At 31.4% G+C, this 23,948-nt stretch overlaps 3 protein-coding genes across 3 annotated transcripts; 1 reads left to right on the top strand and 2 right to left on the bottom strand.

Moving 5' to 3' along the window:
* Positions 1-921: 921 nt before the first annotated feature.
* Positions 922-3,820, top strand: LOC124536881 (E3 SUMO-protein ligase ZBED1-like). The gene is made up of 5 exons (XM_047113531.1): positions 922-1,637; positions 1,847-1,934; positions 2,021-2,169; positions 2,250-2,465; positions 2,571-3,820. The coding sequence occupies exons 1-5, from the start codon at positions 1,323-1,325 to the stop codon at positions 3,798-3,800; spliced, it is 1,998 nt and encodes a 665-aa protein (XP_046969487.1). The 5' UTR covers positions 922-1,322; the 3' UTR covers positions 3,801-3,820.
* Positions 3,821-4,135: 315 nt separating this feature from the next.
* Positions 4,136-22,023, bottom strand: LOC124536882 (monocyte to macrophage differentiation factor). The gene is made up of 4 exons (XM_047113532.1): positions 21,660-22,023; positions 21,021-21,211; positions 15,166-15,418; positions 4,136-4,997 (listed from the first exon to the last, which is right to left on the bottom strand). The coding sequence occupies exons 1-4, from the start codon at positions 21,822-21,824 to the stop codon at positions 4,809-4,811; spliced, it is 798 nt and encodes a 265-aa protein (XP_046969488.1). The 5' UTR covers positions 21,825-22,023; the 3' UTR covers positions 4,136-4,808.
* Positions 22,024-22,802: 779 nt separating this feature from the next.
* On the bottom strand, positions 22,803-23,883 carry LOC124536746 (BLOC-1-related complex subunit 6). Its single transcript, XM_047113330.1, has one exon. It carries the CDS (start codon positions 23,669-23,671, stop codon positions 22,928-22,930), a length of 744 nt encoding a protein of 247 aa, XP_046969286.1. The 5' UTR covers positions 23,672-23,883; the 3' UTR covers positions 22,803-22,927.
* Between the last annotated feature and the right edge of the window lie 65 nt (positions 23,884-23,948).

Here is a 23,948-nt window from a genome sequence, read left to right as displayed (position 1 = left end):
AAAAAGTTAATACTTTTAACATATTCCAATTTAAATCCATCAAAAGCTTTATTTGTCGAGCGACAAGTAAAGTCTACCTTTTAGATATATTAATTTTGGAACTATCTTTCTTGGACTACTATTAAATTAGATGTATATTTCGATTATAAGATAAAATGCGACTGCTTTAAATGCAATAAAATCGTAATATGATAATATATAGATGCGTACGTTACATTAAAGGGAAACATGTACACAATGTCGTAATCTTGGCATATACACCTATATTTAAATAGTTCTCTGGAAGCATGAAATACCTGGGTATCTTGGCAATTAATATTCATGCGACCTACATAGCATTTCATTCGAGTCACAGTCCGCCCCAGTTTACAAAACAGACTCCGATTGTCCACCGCGTACAATCATACGATAAAAATTAACAAAGCACGCTGATGTGACGACGTGACTTCGTTCTACTCGAACGTATATAACGAACTTCATATCAAGCATGTTGATATGCATCGGAAAAGTTGCATTAAAATCTACATGTAGGTTAAAATATATTCGTACTCATTGTAGTATACAAATATGCTTTATACATAACTAATCGAAACATTCAGAAAATTGTATAACAAAATCGAGTCGGATAAGTCAATGTTTGACCTGAAAATGGTAGGAGCTATTTGATAAATTTGACTACTCATAGCGATCTATAGAGTTTAACGTACGGAACGTGTAAGATATTCACATCAATAATTGAGCAATATCTACTTAAATGATCCGAGTATTCCCATACGTATTATAGGGTAGGAATAGTTTTACATGCTCAAGTACTTAATAGATACAAGTCACCACATATCGACAAAACTAGGCTCGTCGAAAAAATATCGATACATCGATATATCGATATTATTTTTTCAATGTATCGATATTTTTGAGCGATATTTAATGTTTCGATGTATCGAGATATCGATATAAAATTACGAGTATTGAAAAGGTATAAAAATCGATATTTTTTATAATTAAAAAATCCTAAAAAAGAATACTTTTTTTATACTAACATTTTTTAACAAATTACATTTTTTTTGTCTTTGGTCGACTTGATTTACTGCGTTTTAATTTGGTACTTAAGTTGGCTTTTAAGTTGGCAACTCTGTCTGTCAATGTCATTTCGGTGTCAGTGTCTGTGCTTCAACTATCCGTCCGTCTGTTATCCGTATTATAACCTCAACGCGAGCGTATTTCTGCCTGCATTTGAGTTGATTATAGTTCTCAAACAATCTAACTAATTAAATCAATAATTAATTCACGTATGTGAACAAAATAATTCGAGCATTCCAGTCATGTCTAGTGTTGTATGGAACTTTTTCAAAAAAATAGACAGACAAAACGTTTCATGTAATGTGTGTGGGAAAATATATAAAACCAGTGGCAATACGACGAATTTATCTACACATCTTAAAAATAAGCATCACCATGCGTTTTTGCAACTTAAAAATAAAAACTCAAGGTCAAGTGAAGTGAATATTACACCAAGAACAAGAACTAGTTCACCTGTTTCGTCTACTAATTCAACTATTACCAATACTAATAAACCTGCTGAGATAGAAAATAACTTCATGGAATTGTCTGAAATTGCGATTTACGATGATACTGGTGTAAGTATTTTATTTGTGAAAGATCAAACGTAGCTTTAGAATCTAAATATCAATTGTTCATAACCAATAACCAGTCAACTAATGATGTGTAATTACTAAAAGTATCGATATCGATAAATTAAAATTTTGGTGTTTTCACTTAACCTTAATACTATTTATGACGACAAGTGTAATGAAATATATACAAAATATTCAATAATTTTTTTCAGACTGAATCCTCCAAAGATGGTCAGAGTAAAGACTTGTGGAAACAGACTACACTCATAGATATGTTTGAAAGAAGTTCAAGCTATGAAGGTATTTTTTTTTTATATTAGATTACTGTATTGTTTACATTTTAGTTCTATGAGGATGTTCTAATTTTATTATTTTTCTCAATTTAGCAGGGGGTCATAAAACTAGCCAAATAAATCAAGCTTTGATCTACATGATTTGCAAAGACAACATGCCTCTATCTTGTGTAGAAAAATCAGGATTGAAAAGATTTATGAGCGTCATTTGTCCACGCTATAAAATTCCATCACGAACTACTGTAAGCGAACTATAATATTAAATTATTATCTTATCCTTTTTATTTTTAAATGTTATTTTATTATTCATTTCTCATTCCAGATAACTGGCCTCATGGAACAACGATACGCCACTACCAAAGCCATTTTAAAACAAAAATTAAGTGAGATAAATAATATTGCTTTAACAAGTGATATATTAACTCTTACTAACTCGACACGAAGTTTCATCGTAGTGACAGCACATTTTCTTAACACAGCTAATAACTGCACTCCTGAGCATGAGATGGTGACATTGACAGCACGAAGAATGTATCAGGTAAGTAAAGTATAAAATAAATGCATCAAATTATAAAAAATAAAATAAATAGTTAATTATAATAAATTTAATAAAGTGGACTAATATTGGTCTTCTTTCCTGCAGGCGCACACAGCTGATTATATAAAAGAATGCTTTGAAAATATTACCGACGAGTTTACAATAGAAAAGGATTGCATCTTATCAATTACCACTGATGGTGGTGCTAACATGGTTGCTGCAGTGAAGAAATTTTTGGAAGATGGAAAAAGAATTCCTTGCATGGCGCATTTGCTGAATTTAATAGTGGATGGCGCAACAAGAGATAATGCACCAGTTCTTGAAATTGCCAATCGTGTCAAAGCCATTGTTACATATTTTAAACAATCTGTGAACGCAATGGACGATTTGCGAGCAGAACAAGAGGGACAAAAGAAAGAGGGAGAAGTATTAACACTTATACAATCAGTAAGCACAAGGTGGAATTCTTGTCTTGATATGTTGGAAAGATTCAATACATTATCAGCTATTGTGGCTAAGATTTTAGCAACTAGGCGGAATGCACCTGATATGATAACTTCTTCAGAGTTAAGTGTCATACGAGATCTGATAATATTGCTTACCCCATTTAAGCAAGCTACTGAAGAAATTAGCGGCGATCAGTACGTGACTTCTAGTTTGGCGATTCCCATTGCAAACTTACTTCAGAAAGGACTTGAAGAAGTAAAACCTTTCACTGAATTTGGTGTTGCTGTTCAGAAGAGTTTGCTCAACTTAGTTATTGCCAAACTAGAACCACTAGAGCGACATTTACATCTTGCTATAGCAACAATTTTAGACCCTCGCTTTAAGCGTATTCATTTTAATTCAGCACTAGCTGTTTCCACTGCAATAACCGCATTGTCAAAAGAAATACGTTTAGAACATAGACGTAGAGGACAACTTTCGCCTGAACTCAGACCCACAACCACTACCATAATTCCAAATTCAGAAAATTCTTCGCCGTCGTTGTGGTCCGGACATGAAAAAATTATGATAGATATTGCTGCAGCAACCTCCAGTTTACTTTCAACCTGTGATGGTATGCCTAGCGAACTAAAGCAATATCTAGATCAGCCTATAATACCCAGAAAAGAGAATCCTACAAAATTCTGGTTTGATTGTCGTCATTTTACTCCAGTCCTTTCCGACATAGCTCTAAAGTATTTGATATCGCCTGCGTCCTCGGTTTCCTCAGAGAGAGTGGCATCTGCTGTAAATCTCGCAGTACCCAATAACAGAAGTCGGCTTACAGCCGAGCATGTAAATCAAAGAGTTTTTCTTATGTCTGTATCAGATAAATATTGGTTTGATTAATAAATAATTAATATTTTTTATTGTTGTCCTTGATTTAAAAAATTTAAAAATGATGTCTATTGATTAGTATTTATCTAGTAATGTAAGATGATTGAAGTAGATTAGGCCAAATAATTTTTTTTTCCTATCACACCGATATATCGATATATCGATATTTTTAAATAAAAATATCAATATCGATATTGATATATTCAAAAATTATCGATACAATATATATCGATACTTTATTGCATTTCCGACATCCCTAGACAAAACTTTACATTTATCTAGCTACACTAAAACATGTATAAGGAACTAGTTCTAAGGAAAAATTCACATGAGGTGTATAAAAGATCTTTGCTGAAAAACTGGATTTTAATATAAGTATAGATAGATATAAACGTTTCTAAAAACCCTAATACACATTTAAATTGTCTAAAAAGGGTTGGATTGGTCTCGAGATTCTGGGATACGACTACGTACACTACAACAATAAGATTCAACAATATTTTACAAAATATACACACGCATGTAGTATAGCGACGAACGCGTTTTACTAAACAGAATAGGGTAAGTATTTACGTCACAGTTGCATAACCGCTGCCATTTAATTTAATTAGTGCAATATTAATCATTACATTAATCGAAATTTTAACGTTGTAACTTATATAACAATATAATTTGAAACGTGACTTTATTCGTAGGTACTTTGTCATATAGCAGTACCTTCATGAATTAGTTATCGCAACGTTTAATTTCACACAAATAATATACAATATTATGATAGAGAACGCGTTCGTAGCTATTTTCGTCTATTACTAAATTGGAATAAGATTCAAAAATTCCATAATATCAATCCCTATAACATCGTAATTTTCATCTTGACACAAACAGCTTTTAACCAATTGACATCTGACATTTCGCCCGCCGCTGTCAAGTGAACTATTCGTGGCCTTGTTAACGAATTAGGATACAAAAATATCTTAGAGAGCTCGCTAATCGAGTTTGAATAGGTTGAACGGGCAGTCTTCATTGCGATTTTAGTTCAGGGAAGAGATGTCGGAGGATAGCTAGGTAGTGAACACTGGCGGCTAGTGCTACGAAAATGTGCCAAATGGCATGGGCGAACGGGATGCGACCGTCTGACTTGAAGAAGAATACGCCAATCAGATACAGCATCCCACCCATCTTCAGGTCGTGCATCGCTGGGAACTGGTGCTGAAATAAAAAAAAAAACATTACATTTTATTAAATATTATAAAAACTATTATATTGTCATTTAATTTTAGAGCATTGTATAAATCATAATTGAGCTACAGCGCTGACATAAAAATTGTGAGCAGAAGAGGCAAGGTCAAGTGCTACAGCACTTAGGTAGTTGGACCGAGATGAACAAATGTTTCCGCGTCCATTTTACATCAAACAAAAAACAAAAGGCTTCACATTCAAACATTTATAACAATAGCTTAAAAAATAATTATATTCTCGCAATAATTTACATTAGTAGCAGCAACATTAAAATGATATTAACTTATAAAAAATCGAAGTACGTAGCTCATAAATTATAGGTATACATTTATACTAAATAACTTTGAACAAGGTTACAGAATCATTATTCGATATAATTATATATGCATTAATATTTTAAATTACAATATAATAAAAATTATTGTCCTATCAATCAATGAATTTTATATGAAATTTGACCTCTTCTCTTGAAGTCAGTGTAAATCAAGTAATCGTCAAGATCAAGTTTTTACTAGCTGAATTTGTGTTATACTTAATCCTTGTTACATGCATTAGTGATTCACAAATCCCTTAAAATTTCCAGGTTTTACAAATTTAATCTAGAAATATTCCAATTAGAGAGACATTGTTGTGTACCTAAAATGATAATTCTCAATTGGATCCTGATATTGAAAAAGATCTTTAAAGAACAATTTTGTGTAAATTTGGAAGATTAAAAGAGTAAAAAAAAATACAGACGAATTGATAACCTCCTCCTTTTTGAAGTCGGTTGAAAATGATAATGATCTAACTTTTTCTAGTAAACAAAGGAATAATGACAATATTAAAAACTCTAATCTCTATTTATATATATCAAACATTGAAAAGACCTAAGATACGAATCCTGGTCCTCTTACTTAATGCATTTTTGGAAACGCTTTAGCACTTATCTTTTACTTATTAACCTTTAAATATTACAAACTTTTAAAAACGAATCCCAGAAGATGAAGGGCATTTGGGAAGTTTTGGTATACAACGCTTTGCTTATAAAAATGTGTCGATATTGTTCAGGGTTTTAATATACACATACTTTGCAATACTGCGTTGCTCAACAGTACCCGAGCTATTGTAATATTACCGCCAAGGATATCGGTTACTCTAGTTTCCAACAGGTACAAAGTTCAAACAACAAGATTCTCGCTAAGAAATTTGAAACTTCGTCATAATAATAAAAAAAATCTATTGTTTGATATAAGTATTATCTTCTGATTGTCTTGAAAAAACAAGCAAAAACAAAGCAAAAATGGCATCAAAACATGCATCACGTGGTGTTTTGATTTCATTACTTACAATCAAAGCAATTATGTAGTATAGAGAGGCTAATAACATTTTTCAATATTTTTTGAAAGTGAAAATGCAAGTGGTATAAATTATTCAATTATTAAAAAACTACGGGTATCATATTTCACGAATTCATTTACAGTTTGGATGGTCCTCAAAATAATAAATGTACAATTACTCGACTCTGACCTCCTTTTGAGAGGGGTGCTTTCACTTGGGCCAGAATAGTTAGCCCTCCCCTTTAACCAGACCACATAGTTTATGAACGCCGCCTATGTAACCTAAATATTTGACGTCATTTTATCTCTAAACAAGTTACGTTCTAATTTTAAAATTGGAATTTTAAAGACACGAATAAACGGACAAATCACGTTTAGATAACGTAAAAAGACAACTGATATTAAACAATACCGAATTTTGAGTTACCGAGTCAATTTTTCTTACAAAGAGTATATATTTCTTAGTAAAGAGACTTGTATATCGATTGCTGTATAATATATATTTTTAAGATGAAACAAAAATATATGTAAACCGTATAAAAACATATTAAAATATATTCTTCTTACTACGTATCCACGTTTATAAATTTAATTATATAAAAAGGAAGATTAATAAGTGGCTTGTTTTTCAGTTATATTGTATTTTCTCAGCATTATGTTAATTTTCGTATCGCAGTTCGTTGAATTTATTGTAAAAAAATTAAAGCGAGTTGAGTTTTAAAATAATTTATTTTATTTTTACCAATCTTGTGAAGGTCATGTAAGTTGGGACTTCAACAAATAAAGTTAAGTGAGAACAAAGTTTCCAAGGTTTTTAATTTTTGTAATGGTACTAAAATTACTAAAAACAGGAGACAAGCGAGGTGTGGTTTGCAACAACGACGTCTAAACGTCGTACGTCGCAGTATTTCTGTATATAGAACATAGATCCAGGAATTTTGATATGATAAGAAAATTTAACACCGTTTGAATAGAGGCTTACTTGCCTGCCAAAGAACCTTAAGCGTTTACCGTGTTGGAGGGCGGTTGTTTCTGTGGGACATTTGGCACAGTGCCAGACTATAAAACCTAACGATACTCTCTCCATACTCGTCGTCACGAAAACGTCATCGAGTAGGTCAGTTCAATTTTGTTCTTTGATAACAATACTTTTCTACGAATCCAGCTATTGTCTCGAGCCAGATGCTGGTACAAAGTATGGGAACGAACCGGAAGAAGATATATAAGCCTGATCTAAATATGGCTTTGTTATGCATCCATATAAGTATGTAATGCATGCGCAATCTTTAAAAGTATAATTAATAAACCATATTTATTGTTTTGCCTTATGAGTATTGGTAACCATCAAATATATAATACATCGCAAATGTACAGTAGATTAGAAGTTATGTTGCATAATTAGCTGTACCTACGACAGCAAGATCCTTGCCATACGTGCCTAAAGCATGCGTCATCTGTAAATTGGAATAAGGAGCCCTCTGTGATGAGGCTTATACGTTTATTTAACACAAATTAGATCTTTAGAATGAATGATATAAATGAACTAGACCTTGTTTTTATAGGTTACCTTGGCCGTTTGATGAATGTAGAATAAATTTATTTTCACATTTCGTAAATCGAAAAATAACAATAAGAATTTATATTTGGGTGCTCCATAAAGTAACGTTACATTCATTGAATTTACACCATATAATGAAATTGTTTGTTTTTGGACACATTCTATCAAAAATTTCTGCATACGAATTTGTTTCAACAGTTACGTTAGGTTAACAATGGACGATCAAATCAATGAACACAAGAAGCACCTGTTGTGGATTGTTCTTTTGATGGCTGACTTCATTGACAAAAGCCTAGAATAGTTGAGACGTAGTATCGATCTCATTGGAAGCCATACCGTCTTATCTATATTAAATTATAATTATTACCTAAATAAAAACCTGTATATTTAAATGTTTATGTAAGTAAATGTATCTTTTTCGTTCCTATATTTAGCCGACCTAGGCACCCTTGTACCAGAATGTCTTACGTAGAAGTAAACCTCTTTACATTTAATAAAATTAGAGTGTCTGTTTGTAATATTTAAATAATCGTTTTTATGCAATGCATATGTATGCGTACACGGTACACATACCAAGATATCGTTTCTAACAATATTTATTAGTCTGTATGTTTGGTCCGGATAATTTCTGGAACTGCTGGAGCGACTTTGACAAGATTTTCACTAGAAAATAGCTGTTGTAATAGGGAGTAACTTAGGCTACAGCAATAAGGTTTTTGTTAAATACAAACACACACGAAGTAGCGAGCACAGCTAGTGTATAGATAAAATGGGTAATCGTTGGAGTATTATAAGCAAATATATGACAAATAACCTATATGTTATCTTAATCAGTTTTTCCTCCATATCTAATATGTTTTTAATAACAATCATAGCAATCGGTCAGAGCCTATTTTTGGTATCATAGATGGTTCAATACGATTTAAGCTGAGGTAAAATACTATACAAAATTATAAATTCTGTCAATTATTTATTCTGTGTCAATATTATTGTTAATTGTGTATTGCTAATGCGTCCTCAAAAGTCTGGATCAATAGGTCCTCTTCTGACCTTTTTGTTCCAATACTTTATACAACAGTGTTGAAATTGAATGGTACTTGAATAGGTTCAATTAACCTCGATAAGATATTTCAATTATAAACTGTACATTCCACTGACAAGCTTAGTGCTTAGCAATGGAGTCAAAAGGAATGTTGTGTACATTTGAAGCCCAGTAGGAAAAGTATTTCATATTGCGAAGACATCTTAAAGAATTTAATTGCTCTCCTTAAACGGAAGTACTTGCTTTACATTTATGAAATTTACAGATATATTAAATTTGTTACTTACAAAGAAAAGGTCCGGAAATTATTCAGAAGGCAAAATACGTGTTACTAGTTAACTTGTTGTCTATAAATAGAGTTGTAAGGTATAAGTTTTTTTAATTCCATAATCGCTTTGACCCGTGTGATATATGGCTAGTTTGTACAGCTTCTAGGTGAAGGACAGTAACATTAAATAATTAAGTGTTACGTAAACACATCGCAACACGACGCGAATTCGCTACAAGCTACCTTAAATGATCAAATTAAAAATTAGAGTAACAGCCAGTCATAGCCATCTACCACTATTGGTCATAGGCTTATACAGATAAAAAAAGTTTATTTAATCTAGTATACTTATTATTATAAATGCTACATTACACACTTATAAATACTGGAGATAATTTGAATTCCGAAAAAGAACGTAAGACTGCTTTTTTATATATTGACACCTTAAAGGTTTAGAATGGGAGGTTCTGTTTGTTTTTAATATCACGCGGGTAAATCCGCAGGTCAGCCCGTATACATAAAATAATTATTAATAGACAGATAAATGTCGAGCACTTCAGTGTTTATATTTACCGCAGTATTTATAAAGATTAATGAATGGTCGGGTCAACTCGATCCAACGTTCGCAATGGCTAGCGACCTATAATTGCTAGAGCCGGGCTGTACGAGATCCATTTTATTTTGACGAATAAAAAATATAAAAACGAAAGCATCTGCGATGTTGTATTTGGTATGTGTTAGTCTGTAATGTTCAATTCTTTGTACCATCTGCTATTCTTTTCATCATTTTCCATGGAGACGAATACTATATAATTTTATACCTCGTAAAAGATAAGCTCGCTATAAAATGTTTTTCAATTGAAAATTGAATTGATTTATTTGGGACTTGACATTCACGGTAGCTACATGTATGTGACTATACAGCCTCTTTTTATCTGAACTTCTTGTTTATAATTCCAGGAATTGACTAAAAAAAATTACGGTTATTTAGATAATATTCCTCAGTTTTATTTACAAACTCGACACATTGCATGCATAGCTTGTTATGTTACGAAACAGTTTTGTTACGTCGATGTTTTGTTACGTCTTACGTCTTGTCCTTGTGTAAGCGAATAAGACATAATTTATTTAAGTGTACTATTATGTCTTCAAGTACACACTGATTTGAAATTATTTACATTCCTTGATACCAGGCGATATCGTTCTGAAAGGGACTCCGAATTGTTTACGAATTGTTATCTTAAAAGAGATTTTAGAATAATTTAGTCACTTGTATATAACATACATATGTATATATGCTTCCTAAAACGGAATCATCCATTTTCTTTAGTAACTTTATCAATCCTCGTTTGACCATATAACGAATGTGGCTTTTCAAAGTTCTTAAATGTATCAAAAGTGTATTTATTATTTCTAATCGTACTCTGAAAAGTTATGACTAGAAATAAAAAAATGTCGATCATAGATCACAGTTAGGTAAAGTCCAGGGATACCATATTCCGGACCGATGACGTTGACATTTTCCGAACAAAAACGGCCAGTCAACGTCCTCATAGCTAATATCGATAGATAACAATGAGTGACGATTTGAATGTATGTAATTGTTTTTGTATTGTAAATATATAATGATGCTTAATAATTAGGTTTTTGTGAAGATAATTGTTTATGTATGTATATATGTGTGTCGTATATATATATATGTAGTATGGAAACAATGAACTCCACAGAAGGCTACTGTTAATGTCTAATACCCTACCCAACGATCCCTTAAATCTCTAGCGATGCTGCGGGCAACAACTGATTGCTTCATAAATTATCAGCTGAAGCTTGCTCGCCCATTGAGCCGTAACCTGACAATATAAATCTTAATAAACCTCTAAATTTTAATTAATAAATATCGTATGTACATATACGCCAATACGTACATGTAATCTATTGATTACGTATACGTCGTGGTCGTTAATTTTATCTAACGATAATCAACCACACGGAGAAAGAAATAACTTAAGTTATAAATTGGTTGGTAAAATTATTAAATAATACAACTTTTACAATTATTATATTATACGAATAAATTAATATTTTTAAAACGATTCCGTTCACGTATTCTTCATAATAAACGTATCCTAGAATATAAACGTCAATTTACTAAATCGGAAACTTAAATTAAACTGATTTGTAAAGACACTTTCAGATTAGAGGGGATAAAATAAATTGCATTAGTAGCAACGATAACTCATAACCTTGTTTTATAAAATAATAACATTGTAATCCTAATAAAGTGAATCGCTTGATAAGTGGACGAAGTATAATTCTAGCTGTGAGCTGTGTCCGGTTCGAGTTCCACCTTATCACGGCCTTAAATCATGGTAATTAGTCAGTTTTAGTATAATTAATACAACATTACGAGAATGATACTAATCAATTTATATTTAAACAATAACTGCGAAGTGCGCATCGAAATCTTATATGGATACTATAATATAAAGGAAAGTCTTAAAAATGAGGACTTTTATGCATGGAAGGTACCTAATGGTAAATGGTCACTAACACCCATATATGGCCCTTGTGCGTGCAGTAACACTGGCTCAATCACCCTTCAAACTGGAACACAACAATTCTGAGAATTGGTATTTGGGCTTAGAATGTCTAAAGATTGGTTGGTTCTACCAAGAGTTTGGTTGAATATGGGTATAATTATATAAATATTTATATTAACCTCAATATATGTGTAAAAACCTGGATACATAATATAATTAAGACTTTGTTTGGTAATGAAATAACCGCTAGCAAACCAGATCAGAGCAATTTTTTAGAAATTTCTCAGACTAGTGTTGTAAAGAACATATTTAATCATTTTTTATCTCTTCTATTATTTCATAAATTAACAGTTAGTTTTCAGATATATTAAATCTAAAAAGGATAGACACTACTTTGATGGTTTTTAAGCATTATGAAAAACACATACAGGTTAAAAACTATGAAATAATTTCTAATAACTTTATTTACATGGCATACAATATCGCACCCCAAAAAAGTTGAATACTGATTTGAGGGTATAATATTCCAATCTCATTGAGCAGCTTTGAAGCATAACCTGATGCCCCAATGGTGAATGATAGAAAATATAATAGATATTATTTCACCCACCGCACGACGACAAAAGCCAAATAAACAACATCAGACATCGAATCGAAGCGATATCATTTGGTCTAGTTTGAATAATCTATGATATTTATTATGGATTTACGAAACATTGCCGTCTTGAACGACGACGAAAGTGTTATCGAAACTTTGGAAGTAAAATCAATGTAAATATAAGTAGGTAAATGGAACAGTGTTGTATTATAAATAAATAAATATTTATCAAGATTTGTTAGTAGCGCACATTGTAGCGGTGCCATTAGTAAATTGTATGGAATACGCTAATTTTAGGTTTGTTTATATTCATTCTTTCTTCGAATGTAATAGGCTAACAGGCTATTCATATGTATGTCTATGGCACAATTTTATTCGATATACAAACGACGTTTTCTTATCGCCGAGTACGAGATGAATTATAAATATGAAGCTTGAAATACTGTGTCAGCTGGCTCTCTTCATAACATCTCTATATCAAGTATTGTTAGATACGATATATAAGATTTTTTGTGAGAATAAATATTTACTTAAAACATTCGTTATCTGTTTAGTTTTACTACTTTAATCACGTGTTTCTTGTTCTATCGCATCTAATAAACTAAGTAATTAATGTCACTACGATAATACATAACCTTACCTCAATGTTTTCAGGGAATTTTATGTTAAATCTTTACTAATAATTACGACGTTTTTTATTGTAATGGCAACCGATAAAACTACTAAAGCAATTTACGCAAAACAGTGAGATACCATTCACTGATTTAACACGAAATGTCAGAAACTATAACATCTAGAAAATTGAAATTTGTAGGTCCCTTATAGGTGTAGACATCCGCTAAGACCGGGATTTAGAATCTCCGGATTGTCAATGAGAGGTGGAAGTTTGTGTTTTATAAATTTCGCGCGGGTAAAGCCGCTGGTTTAGCTAGTGTCAGTACATAAGTAGCTCTAGCTTTAAATTTGAATGTCATAACTAATACTTTTTCAATGAAAATCCGTTAACAAAATAAGATATCTGCAAAGTTATATTTTCTGCTTATAGTCACTTCGTCTGCTAGAACTTTGTTCTACAATGTCAAGACATGTGGCAGACGAAGGCAACGTCGTTATAAATAGCTGGCTCTCGGCACTGCAGAATACGGAGCCGTCAAGTTGTCTCGCAGCGTGTATCGGCACACGAGGGAAATTAAACAGTTTTCTTGCCATGAAATTCTAACATTTTTTTTATATAATTTCCCGTAATTCAATTATTGTAGTATGAAATACGAGTATCGTAAAAACGTTTATATCGTATCTTGTGTAAATATTTAGAATGTAAACTATTTAAAATTCATTGTCGCTTTTGTAATACCAAATTGTCTGATAAATCGTTGTTACACATCACCAGTAACTTTTAAGTTCGATAATCGTAATGAGCTGTATATATGATTGTATTTCCTATAGTAATATTTTCGTCTGATATGTATACGACTTGGATATCAACTAAATATTTAAAAAGGGACACTTATTTCACTATCCATAACAAAAAAAAAAATGGTTGTATTAAACGGAGATTACTGTGTGAGTAGTTGTACCAGTATCGAAACCCCCAACACTCCGTATATGTATTGCAAAATTTAAACTAATTTAAAAAATAACAATCGTTACATTAAAATGTATAAAATAAATAAAATTGTTTAACATAGGTACTAGAAAACCGTCTGTAGTAGGTGCCAAGACGGAAGAATGTATTATTATGTCACGCTGTATAAACAACTTCATTTATTAATAAATATATTTGTATTAAGCTAAACAAACACGAATAATGAATAATGACCAACGACCGGTTAAAATACCTTTAAATAAATATGAACAGATTTGCCCTCTCTGCTTCAATAAACACCGAGTGCACTAATTAGGTATTGTGCTCATTTAAATATTATTTTTAAGTTTAATAATATAAATGCATGTAGTAGGGAAATTTATGAAGTAGGTTATTTTCTTTTGTGATAAGTTATTTGTACTATTATGTGTGTATATATATTTTTTACTTTCTAGCGGGAAATGGCTGAAATAGTTTTTATACAAAATATTAATTAACGAAATGTTAAAATCTATGCGATAGCGCCGTTTTGAGAACAATTTAAGGATTTTTTTCTTCATTTACGTGAGACCAATTTCGAAATACAAAATCTAGTAAGGGTGAGCGAAGTTTTCGAATTTCGAGATGTAGGTATGTAAGACTACATGAAACGATAAACCTATTTTTTACACAAATGTCGATGTCAGCAAAAACTTGATCAACAATGTCGGCTATTCAATGTGAATAGCTTATTTGGCAACATGACACTGACCGTCAAGGGCGGCCGCGGCTGCTGTGGCATCGAGTACATGAAGAGTTATCATATCTGTAACTAGCGACCAGCTCCGGCTTTGCACGGGTGCTAAATTTACTACATTTTTTTTTTTTTACGACATCATATTAGAAACTTCGAAAATTATCAGTGTTTCTTCACTGTATCGTTCATGTATTATCTACAAAAACCTCCCTCTCGAAACAATATATTTATTAAATAAATCTATTATTTAAAAAAAAAAAACTGTATCAAAATCTGTTACGTAATTTTAAAGATCTAAGCATACATAGGGACAGACAGCGGTAAGCGACTTTGTTTTATACTATGTAATGATAATGATAATAAATGTAATATTAAAGTGATATGCCTTCGCAAAGCAGGTAGTAAGTATAACAACTATAATCATAGTTTATACAAACATTTAAGCATAGCATGCAATTAAATCGTAAGCTTGTAAACACAAAAGGAACGTACATTTGAAGTAACAATGATCACCGCTGGTCCAAGCCCCATAATCAAGTACAGCAACAACTCCAACATTTTGTATCGCTCGTGGAATATCTGCTGGTACGTGATGCCAAGCACAGCCAGCAGCCAGATTGCCCAGCGCAACTCTCGTAGCATCCAGCACGATAGAGTGCCCACAGTCAGCCATGGGAAGTAGGAGCTCGCAATGAATATGTAGATCATGGCGCGGTCGCATCGGTGGAGGAAGTGTTTCATTTTACTGCAAAATTTTTAAGCTTTTAGCGTAATGCCTTCAGTTGTTTTAAGACTAAAGCGATGAATTCGTGAAATGGGTTTGTGATAATATCCGCAACTTCGTCTGTTACTTGTTGACATAGATTTGTTGTACATAACCAGCTACCGGCCCCGACTTCGCACTTGCAAAGTAAAGATGGACTTAACTGTTCAAAATTATATACGAATTCGTTAGAAAAAAAAATATATGAGCCACATTCATACAAAAAATATTGGTTTTATTAATTGACTTCAATCTTTAAAATATTATACTTTACTCTCTAGTTAAGTTAAAATTTAGTGGTTGTACGGTTTAATGCCTTTACCTTTTTGAGAATCCTCTCGAAAAGGTAAAACTATTTTTAAAAAATGGTTTTTGTTTGTGTCCATTTCGATGAACTTTGTACTTCGCAGGCTCAGAAGTAACGACTTGCTTGTACTTCTTACCTATCAGACGTTTTTTCTCGTGAGTATATAAAATATTTTTTATATGTTATCGATCTAAATAGCAGAGGTAACGGTAATTCTTACAACCACAACACTTTTAATACAAATGAAATATTCATAATGTTATCTTAAATTTTCGCGATTATTACGTGACCACGAACGCTGTAAAGTGCTCTAAACGTCGGGATGTCCAAAATAATTAATATATGCGATTAAAATCCGTTATAGCTAGTTTTATTTAAATATGAAATATTCATTTTTATAAATATAATGTTTACGACAAATAAACTGAACTTAAATAATAATTTATGTATCGTTTATAGGTACATAGATTTTTGGATCGGATGCCGCCCTCACAAGCTTTCGTATAACTCATATACTTTGAATGGCGTTCATTAAATAATTATAAATAGCTAGAAAAATATAATAACAAGTAAGATTATTACATAGCCTGTCTGACTTGAAGTGATACTGTTATATAATCATATTAAACGAATTTGTATTTTTTGCGTGAAACCGGAAAAAAGAATAAATAAAAAAGTATCAGTGAATACATTTTACAAAATAAGAGTACAGAAACTGTATGTACGACATATAATATGAAAGTACGTCGCATCTACAAGTAACATACTTCGAATAGTTATTAAATACATGTTACCAGAAAGACACGTTGACGTTACAAAATAATATACAAAAGGAAAAATACCAAATTATCTTTAAAAAAATAGGTTTAAAAAAATGTCAACCATTATTTAAATTTGAATTTAGAAAGATTAAATCGTTTGTAAGTATTCAATAAAAACTATTAACACAATTCGAAGTATACATTTGATTTCACAAATATACTGGGAAATATTATTGTTTAAATATTTTCGCTTGACTGCCTACTAACTACGTACGTAATTATCCGAAAAGTTCCATCAATCGTCCTGCGATGACCATTACTCTCGTTATATTTGACCCTAAGTAAATTCTCTGTTTCTCCGTCTATATGCCTATTATTGATATTATTACATTTTTAACTATTTGATCTATGTTGATTATGAGTACATAAACAGACCTTTAAGATAATATGACTGTTACAGTCGTATTATCGTATGTACAATACGTCCCATTTTCGTATTATTGTAGGCTTACTGCTTTTAGTAACTAGATTAAAAAATTAATATATTTTTTTAATACAAAGTGTATTGTATTTCTATAGTGACTTTGTGGTTTAGTGAGATGATTTTCTGATGTCTACATATTACACCAAACAATTTAATTAATTTTTCCATTGTGTATAATCTTATAATTTCCATCATCAGACTTGCAACTTAAAATATAATGTGAGTATTTACTTTAATTTTAATACCAATAAAATCTATCGAGATAATTAAACATGGAGCAACAGATTCGGAATGTCAATTATACCTAGAAAAACCGGAATCACGCTTACCAGCTAACCTTATATTTAATCTACTTATAAAGACATACTTGCAACATACACAGTCATAGGATAAAAAGGATAGATTTTTAAAGATTCAGAATACTCATATTTATAAGGATTTATGTCGCAGGATTTTTACCAGCTAATTAAAAGTTTGTTCATTTCAAACTCGAATTATAAAACTCTTTATATGTTGACGTAAAGCTACCCTACAGACGATTCTATTGAGTTTTTACAAAGCTAGCGTATAACATTGAAATAACGACGAGTGCAGATAGTAGTATAGTACCTAATCAACAGAAAAACAAAATATTCTATAATATATTCTTACAAGCGATGAGAGGCCGGTGAGCGTTCATACTTCATGGACACTTTTCGTCCCCAAAGTATTGGCTCTGTAAGTAATTGAATCTCCTCTCATTCAAATGTAACAAATAACTTCCGGCGACCTCAATAGCATGATTCGCGGCGAAATTGCTAATCTGAAGATAGATTTATGCGTAAGTGAATGAAGAATCAAAGTCTTATACGATATTTTATATATAAAGGATTATTTTTATTTAGTATTTTATTTAAAATAAAACAAAAATGTACAGTAATCGACCTAAGTAGAAGCACTTTTAAGCTTCATTTTATACGTATTATAAAAAAAGTAAAGCTACCTAAGGGACAGGGACTGTACCGCAAAGAACTGTGAAACTAATTACTAGTAGGTAGTATAACACTACAAATTAAAGCACAATCATTATTTATTTTGATATATTAAATGATTAAATCTATAACAGAATCACATAAAGATCGATGAAATAATAACACATCATCACACTCTTTATAAACTAAATATAAGCTTGTCGTAATTTAATTTTGTTTATAAAATTTGAGTATGTTTAAATAAAAAAATTAACAGAAATTAGAGTCAAATGTCCACCAGTCTGAAAAGTATGATAAAACCTTAACGATTTATCTTAAGCACAAGTTAAATCGGTATGTTTATGTACCAACATAATTTAATAGCTTAATTGTTCGATAGTAAGGCATTTGATACACACTAAAATATTAATATTATCAGAATATGGACACACAAATATTATATAACATGAATATATCATTTAGAAAGTTAGACGCAATAGGCCACGCGCTGCTAGAAGTACATATAGGTACCTAAACCACACCTTACACCGTCAATGTGCCGCCAACCATGGGATCTGAGATGTTTACTTGCTATTCAAACCGGTACACATAAATAGAAAGTATTGGTAGTTTATGGCAGAACAATTGATGTGTGGTTAGCGTAGTGTGCATGGTGGTATATCCCCATGCTGGCCGCGCAAAGCCATACCGGTGCTTTAATAAAAGTTTTAACATAATTTCTAAATTAAAAAAAAAAAACTAAGAATATACACTGAATTTACCGACATGTTAACATATAATAGATACATAATTTAACATTTATTATCAAAAATTCCGCGTTTGTATGAATGAAAACAATGAAAAGTCAAATTATAACAATATTTGGAAAAAAAAACAGTTGTATTAAGGCCGTTTATACTAAGACGGCCCTTTTAACCTTTTGTTACTTTTCTTGAATATACTAAATACTTATACGTATAATATATTAAATTATTATGTACGTTAATTAATATAAATTGCTATTAAGTACCGTCATAATTAAATAGGTTTTACTAAACGATATTGTATAAGTACTTGATCGTTTATAAAAGGTCAAATGCAATACAAATTACCCGGGAAGTCAACTTTTTTCATTCCATTATTCTTCAATCGAGTTAATAGCTATGCATTAATCTCTCTAAGGCATAGCTTTCTTCGGTTATTAGTATGCATAGAATGTATGAAGTAAAACTTTCCGTTATTAATTCTCAAATTCCCAAGGCATGATTACTTATAATTCACGATTCATCAATTCATTCAATCAGTTTTTTTTAATTGTTCACCATTGGCCTTGACACTAGTGTCTTATGTTCTGCTGATGTTACAGCTCATATACAGCTATTAAAGCTGTAGATCTAGTACCAAAAATATAAGTTTTTTTTTTAAATCTTAGATGCAGCCCGAAATTAGGATGGTGCCTCGAAAAAAGAACATTTAAAACCATGGTCCTGCGCTTGTTATCTTTTCGATCATGTCTGATGCCGCCCTTACAAGATAAGAGTTTATCTCTGACGAAGTTGTATAGTTGCTTTTTATTAGTATTTACCGATATACAATTTATTTATAATCAAAAAATATATTTAATACATAAATAGAGAGCAGTTGTTTTAAAGTATGAGTTAAATATTTTATAGAGATAAAAATTGATCTAATTATTAAGGTCAGTAGTTCATAAGTTGACTTATATTTTTGATTATTTATAATTGTATCCATTTGTATAGATCGAATTTAAAAACAACTGTACTTTCAAACTAGGATATTAGATTCCGATTGATATATTTTTTATGATAAGTGCGCATAAAACATTATGAGAAGAAAACAAGCAGTTGTAATCTGTGTATAAATCGTGTTCAGGAAGGATAAATTTAGACTTATACTATTTTTATATAATGTATGTTTTATAAGACGTAGTTTATTATGTCAACATCGTCGAAATCCAGTCACATTTCAGATAAACGCTGGCCAAACTTAACAGGTGCGCCGAAATGTTACATGGAAGATACGTAGATTAATGAGATGAATGATCTAAGACGTCTGCAGAAAATGCATGTACGTGTCATTGTATTGTGTTTATATCTAATTTAAAAATATATCGACGTAAACTATAGACTTAGATGGCCCAGTGATTGGAACGCGTGCATTTAAACCGATGATTGCGGGTTCAAACCCAGGCAAGCACCAGTATTATATAATTTGTGTTTATAATTCATCTCGCGCTCGGCGGTGAAGGAAAACATCGTGAGGAAACCTGCATGTGTCTAATTTCATCGAAATTCTGCCACATGTGCATTCTACCAACCCGCATTGGAACAGCCTGGTGGAATATGTTCCAAGCCCTCTTCTTTAATGGAAGAGGAGGCCTTATCCCAGCAGTGGGAAATTTACAGGCTTTACTTTTTACTTTACTTTACTAACTATAGGCATTAACTTAATTTTATCAAGTATTTTCGAGTATAATATATAAGTAATCCTCTGTATAAGATTAAGAAAAAGCCTAATAAGTTATTGATTATATCTGTTTCAAAACAAACTCTGATTTGTTAGTAAATTCGAATCAATTAGTATAACTATACTTATAAAATCGTTTGTACTAAGTTTCAACGCACAGGCGAAACTATCGCGAATAGAACTGGGATCATAGGTGTATTTTAAGCCACGAGCTTAATTGTATATGCTAAGGATAAATTGAAATTGTAACTTTAGTCCCCGTAAACGGCGGGGTTGACTAACTATAAGAATTTCACTGAATTAAGTCGAGACGGGTAGCTTTAGTTTACGAGATTATTATTTAAGACACTCAAATTTTGCAAAACATTAACAAGTTTATATGTATTATGTTTTGACTCACACATAGTAACAGATAAAGTTAACTAAAAGCTTGGAAAATGAATACGAAATGAACTTTTATGTGAATATTAAAAAAGTATTTAAACTTCGAATCGTGGGTCTCGATTGCAAATGCTTAGCGACTATTCGGTGGATCTCGATTGCAAATGCTAGTAGTCCTTCGTCCAATTACGGACAAGTTTTATGATATACTTACGTTTCAGATTGACAACAGCAAACTGAATGGAAGGTGGTGGACACGGCGAAGAGCAGGCACAGTGCCAGCCCGTAGACCACCGCAGCGATGGCTTGCGGCGCGTTCACGGAGCGCGTGAGAAGCTCCCTCGCGCCAAGGGACGCGGGTGCAACACATAGTGCATGTGTGCAAACATTTGCGATGTTTTCCACCTGCGCAAAAAACATCTCCCATTAAGCTTTATATGAAAATAAATACACATTCTGTTACGCTGAATATTAATATCCATATGTAATATCCAAAACAACATGATGAAAAATATTATTTATCATAAAAAAATATTAATTATTTTCGAAATAAACAATGAATAAATTAATGGGTGAAGAAGGTTATAACCCTTTCTGATCTGTCTCTCTGTCACCTTTGCTGTCTCTCATTCTCAATTGAAATAGAAAATCTCGGAGTTCTTCATATTGAAAAAAAAAATATTTATTCAATCAATTTATAAAATAATGTTCCTAAGACAAAATCTACTTTTTTAAAAATAAAATTATTAATCTCCTGATAATTGTTTCAACGCGTTACAAAATCATAATTACATGGACAAAGTAAAAATAAATAAAAGGTATTGATCGTTTTTATAAATAAATGTTGACTTACCGCAGTTGGTACGTAAGCTTTATTGGATGTGGCCCTTTCGTTCATCCATTTCACTGTTTTAAGTTTTTCCCATGGCAGATCACAATGAAAGTAAATTTTACTTTGATTAAACTTTGATTTTAATTTCATAATTATCACAGAAAACAAGCTAACAACGTCGCCCATGGTGTGTATTTATTATCAATATGAGAGTTAAAAGTGAAATGGTCATGAGACCAATGACGATACGGTTAATCTTTTTATTATATTAGCACTCATGATCGTAATTCAATTTACATTTTCTGTGTGAAACTTTCAATACATCTTATTTATAACACGCCCCGAACGATCAGCCGACGTCCACCGTTCATAACAGAGAACAGACAACTATAACTATTGACAATTTGTTATTTGACACTTTTGACAAGTGAAGTACGAAATAGGTACGAGAATCCATCGAATAAAGCGTATAGCATCGAGTAATCAAATATTTCACATCAGTAGATGATGAATTTAATATATAAAGCATTTTTTTTAAATCACACTACTACATGGTAAATTAGCTTTAAAGATTCCAATTAACATCATTTAATGTTGTCATCTAGAAATTATTACGCAAATAATTATATAATCTATATATTGAGATTTGAGAAGTCAATTAATGTCATTATATTAAGCAATAAAAATAAAATCTTATTTTTATGTTTATATTAATATTTGCCGAATAATTATTTTTTCTCTTGTCCTTTCCATTTTATCAAACCTTAAATTTTATGTAATTCAAACACCAAATAATAATTCACAGTAACTACTATTACTTATTTGCTTTTCATAAAACTAAATTTATTTGCAAAAATACCTCTTTACAAATAATCTCTTAGCAGTTCATTTTTATAATATTCGGCAGAAACTCGATTTCTGGTCACATCCGACTGATCAGCTATCGACTAAACTGTCGACCAAAATCGACATAAAATCAGTGACAGCCAAAGATTTAGTTGGATTAATTTAAAATGTGTAGATATGAATTATATGTTTTTGGTACATTTATAGGCTTATGAAATAACATAAGTCAGTTATAATATTTTCAATGGGAAACAGTTATTAATAACAATGCATGGGGATAATTAGATATTTATTTAAATTATGTGATATTTTTATTCAAATAATAAATTGTCTTTAAACTTGTACACTCATATATATTATAACTATACAGTTGATCTAGGCCTGACATCAATAAAATATTTGATTGATAAAAAATATTTACAGCATTCTACATTTGAACAGCCTCAGAAATAGCTTTCAAATATCTGCAATAGCCTTTTGATTTCAGCTATTCTTGCCGCTTGGGCTTGAACTGGAACCATTGCCTGTGATACCTCCTCCCCTTTAGCCAGGATTGTGTACATACTTTTTATATTATTATCCATAGCATCACATGTTTTACCGACTGCATCTCTGTATACTTCCATATTTTCTGCAGTAAGGGAAGAATTGGAATGTAAAATGCTAGATAGATTTTCAATTAAATTATCAACAGACTGTGCTATTTTCTGAGCTTCATATTCAAGATCATTTAAAACTGTTATATCTATCTGTCCAATTTGTGGAGCCAATATTTGTCGGTACAGTTTTCCTGAAGGTGTACTAGATCGAGAAGCACTAGAGCTACCAAATATTGGAGTCTCTCCTCTCTTGGCAATTGGACTTGAAAGTTTAATTTGAAATTCTAAATCATCAGCAACATAATGTGTCATGTCTCCCTCATAACGAACATGCCCATCAATGTCCAATGGAATTTTATCCTGCTTTCGATTTTCTGAAGGTAGATCGTAAGGCCTAGACGGACCAGCTTCTCGACTTAATTCTCCATTACTCTGTCCATTATCAGAGTGAAAAGATATCTCACTGTAGGAGGCTGTCATTCGTGCTGATAAATCTTCGTCCATGTCCACATCACCATCTTTATTTGTTTTATCTTCGACAATATTTTTATTTTCGTATGGCGAAATAGAATCCTGTTTATCACTCATTTTAGCAAAATGCTTTAGATATTTTATTTTTTTTAACTACTTTAACTTATATGTATGTTACAACGAATTTCTCCTCTATATTCGATTACAAAAAAAATCACGAAATCAGCTTAAAAATATATGTATTATAAGTCTATATATTAGGCACGAATCTAAAAAAATTCATTACAATGTTTTATTATTTTTAAATAACATTAAAAATATCAGTAGTGTCAAACAACATACAGAGTAGCATAAAAAAAACTAAAAAAAATATTAAAACATTTTATTTAAACTT

This window comes from Vanessa cardui, chromosome 17 (assembly GCF_905220365.1).
Source record: "Vanessa cardui chromosome 17, ilVanCard2.1, whole genome shotgun sequence".
Taxonomy (NCBI): Eukaryota; Metazoa; Arthropoda; class Insecta; order Lepidoptera; family Nymphalidae; genus Vanessa; species Vanessa cardui.
Note: the sequence above shows the minus strand (reverse complement) of the source record. Positions and strands in the feature narration are given on the sequence as shown.

What these genes read in the sequence shown, in the direction of transcription:
- LOC124536882 (XM_047113532.1), bottom strand. Translation starts at nt 21,824, where the DNA reads ATGGGCGACGTTGTTAGCTTGTTTTCTGTGATAATTATGAAATTAAAA. An exon ending in AAGCTTACGTACCAACTGCG is followed by an intron (nt 21,212 to 21,659) that starts GTAAGTCAACAT and finishes TTTTTTGCGCAG; the next exon opens with GTGGAAAACATCGCAAATGT. An exon ending in TGATCATTGTTACTTCAAAT is followed by an intron (nt 4,998 to 15,165) that starts GTACGTTCCTTT and finishes TTTTTATTTCAG; the next exon opens with CACCAGTTCCCAGCGATGCA.
- LOC124536746 (XM_047113330.1), bottom strand. Translation starts at nt 23,671, where the DNA reads ATGAGTGATAAACAGGATTCTATTTCGCCATACGAAAATAAAAATATT.
- LOC124536881 (XM_047113531.1), top strand. Translation starts at nt 1,323, where the DNA reads ATGTCTAGTGTTGTATGGAACTTTTTCAAAAAAATAGACAGACAAAAC. An exon ending in CGATTTACGATGATACTGGT is followed by an intron (nt 1,638 to 1,846) that starts GTAAGTATTTTA and finishes AATTTTTTTCAG; the next exon opens with ACTGAATCCTCCAAAGATGG. An exon ending in AAGAAGTTCAAGCTATGAAG is followed by an intron (nt 1,935 to 2,020) that starts GTATTTTTTTTT and finishes TTCTCAATTTAG; the next exon opens with CAGGGGGTCATAAAACTAGC.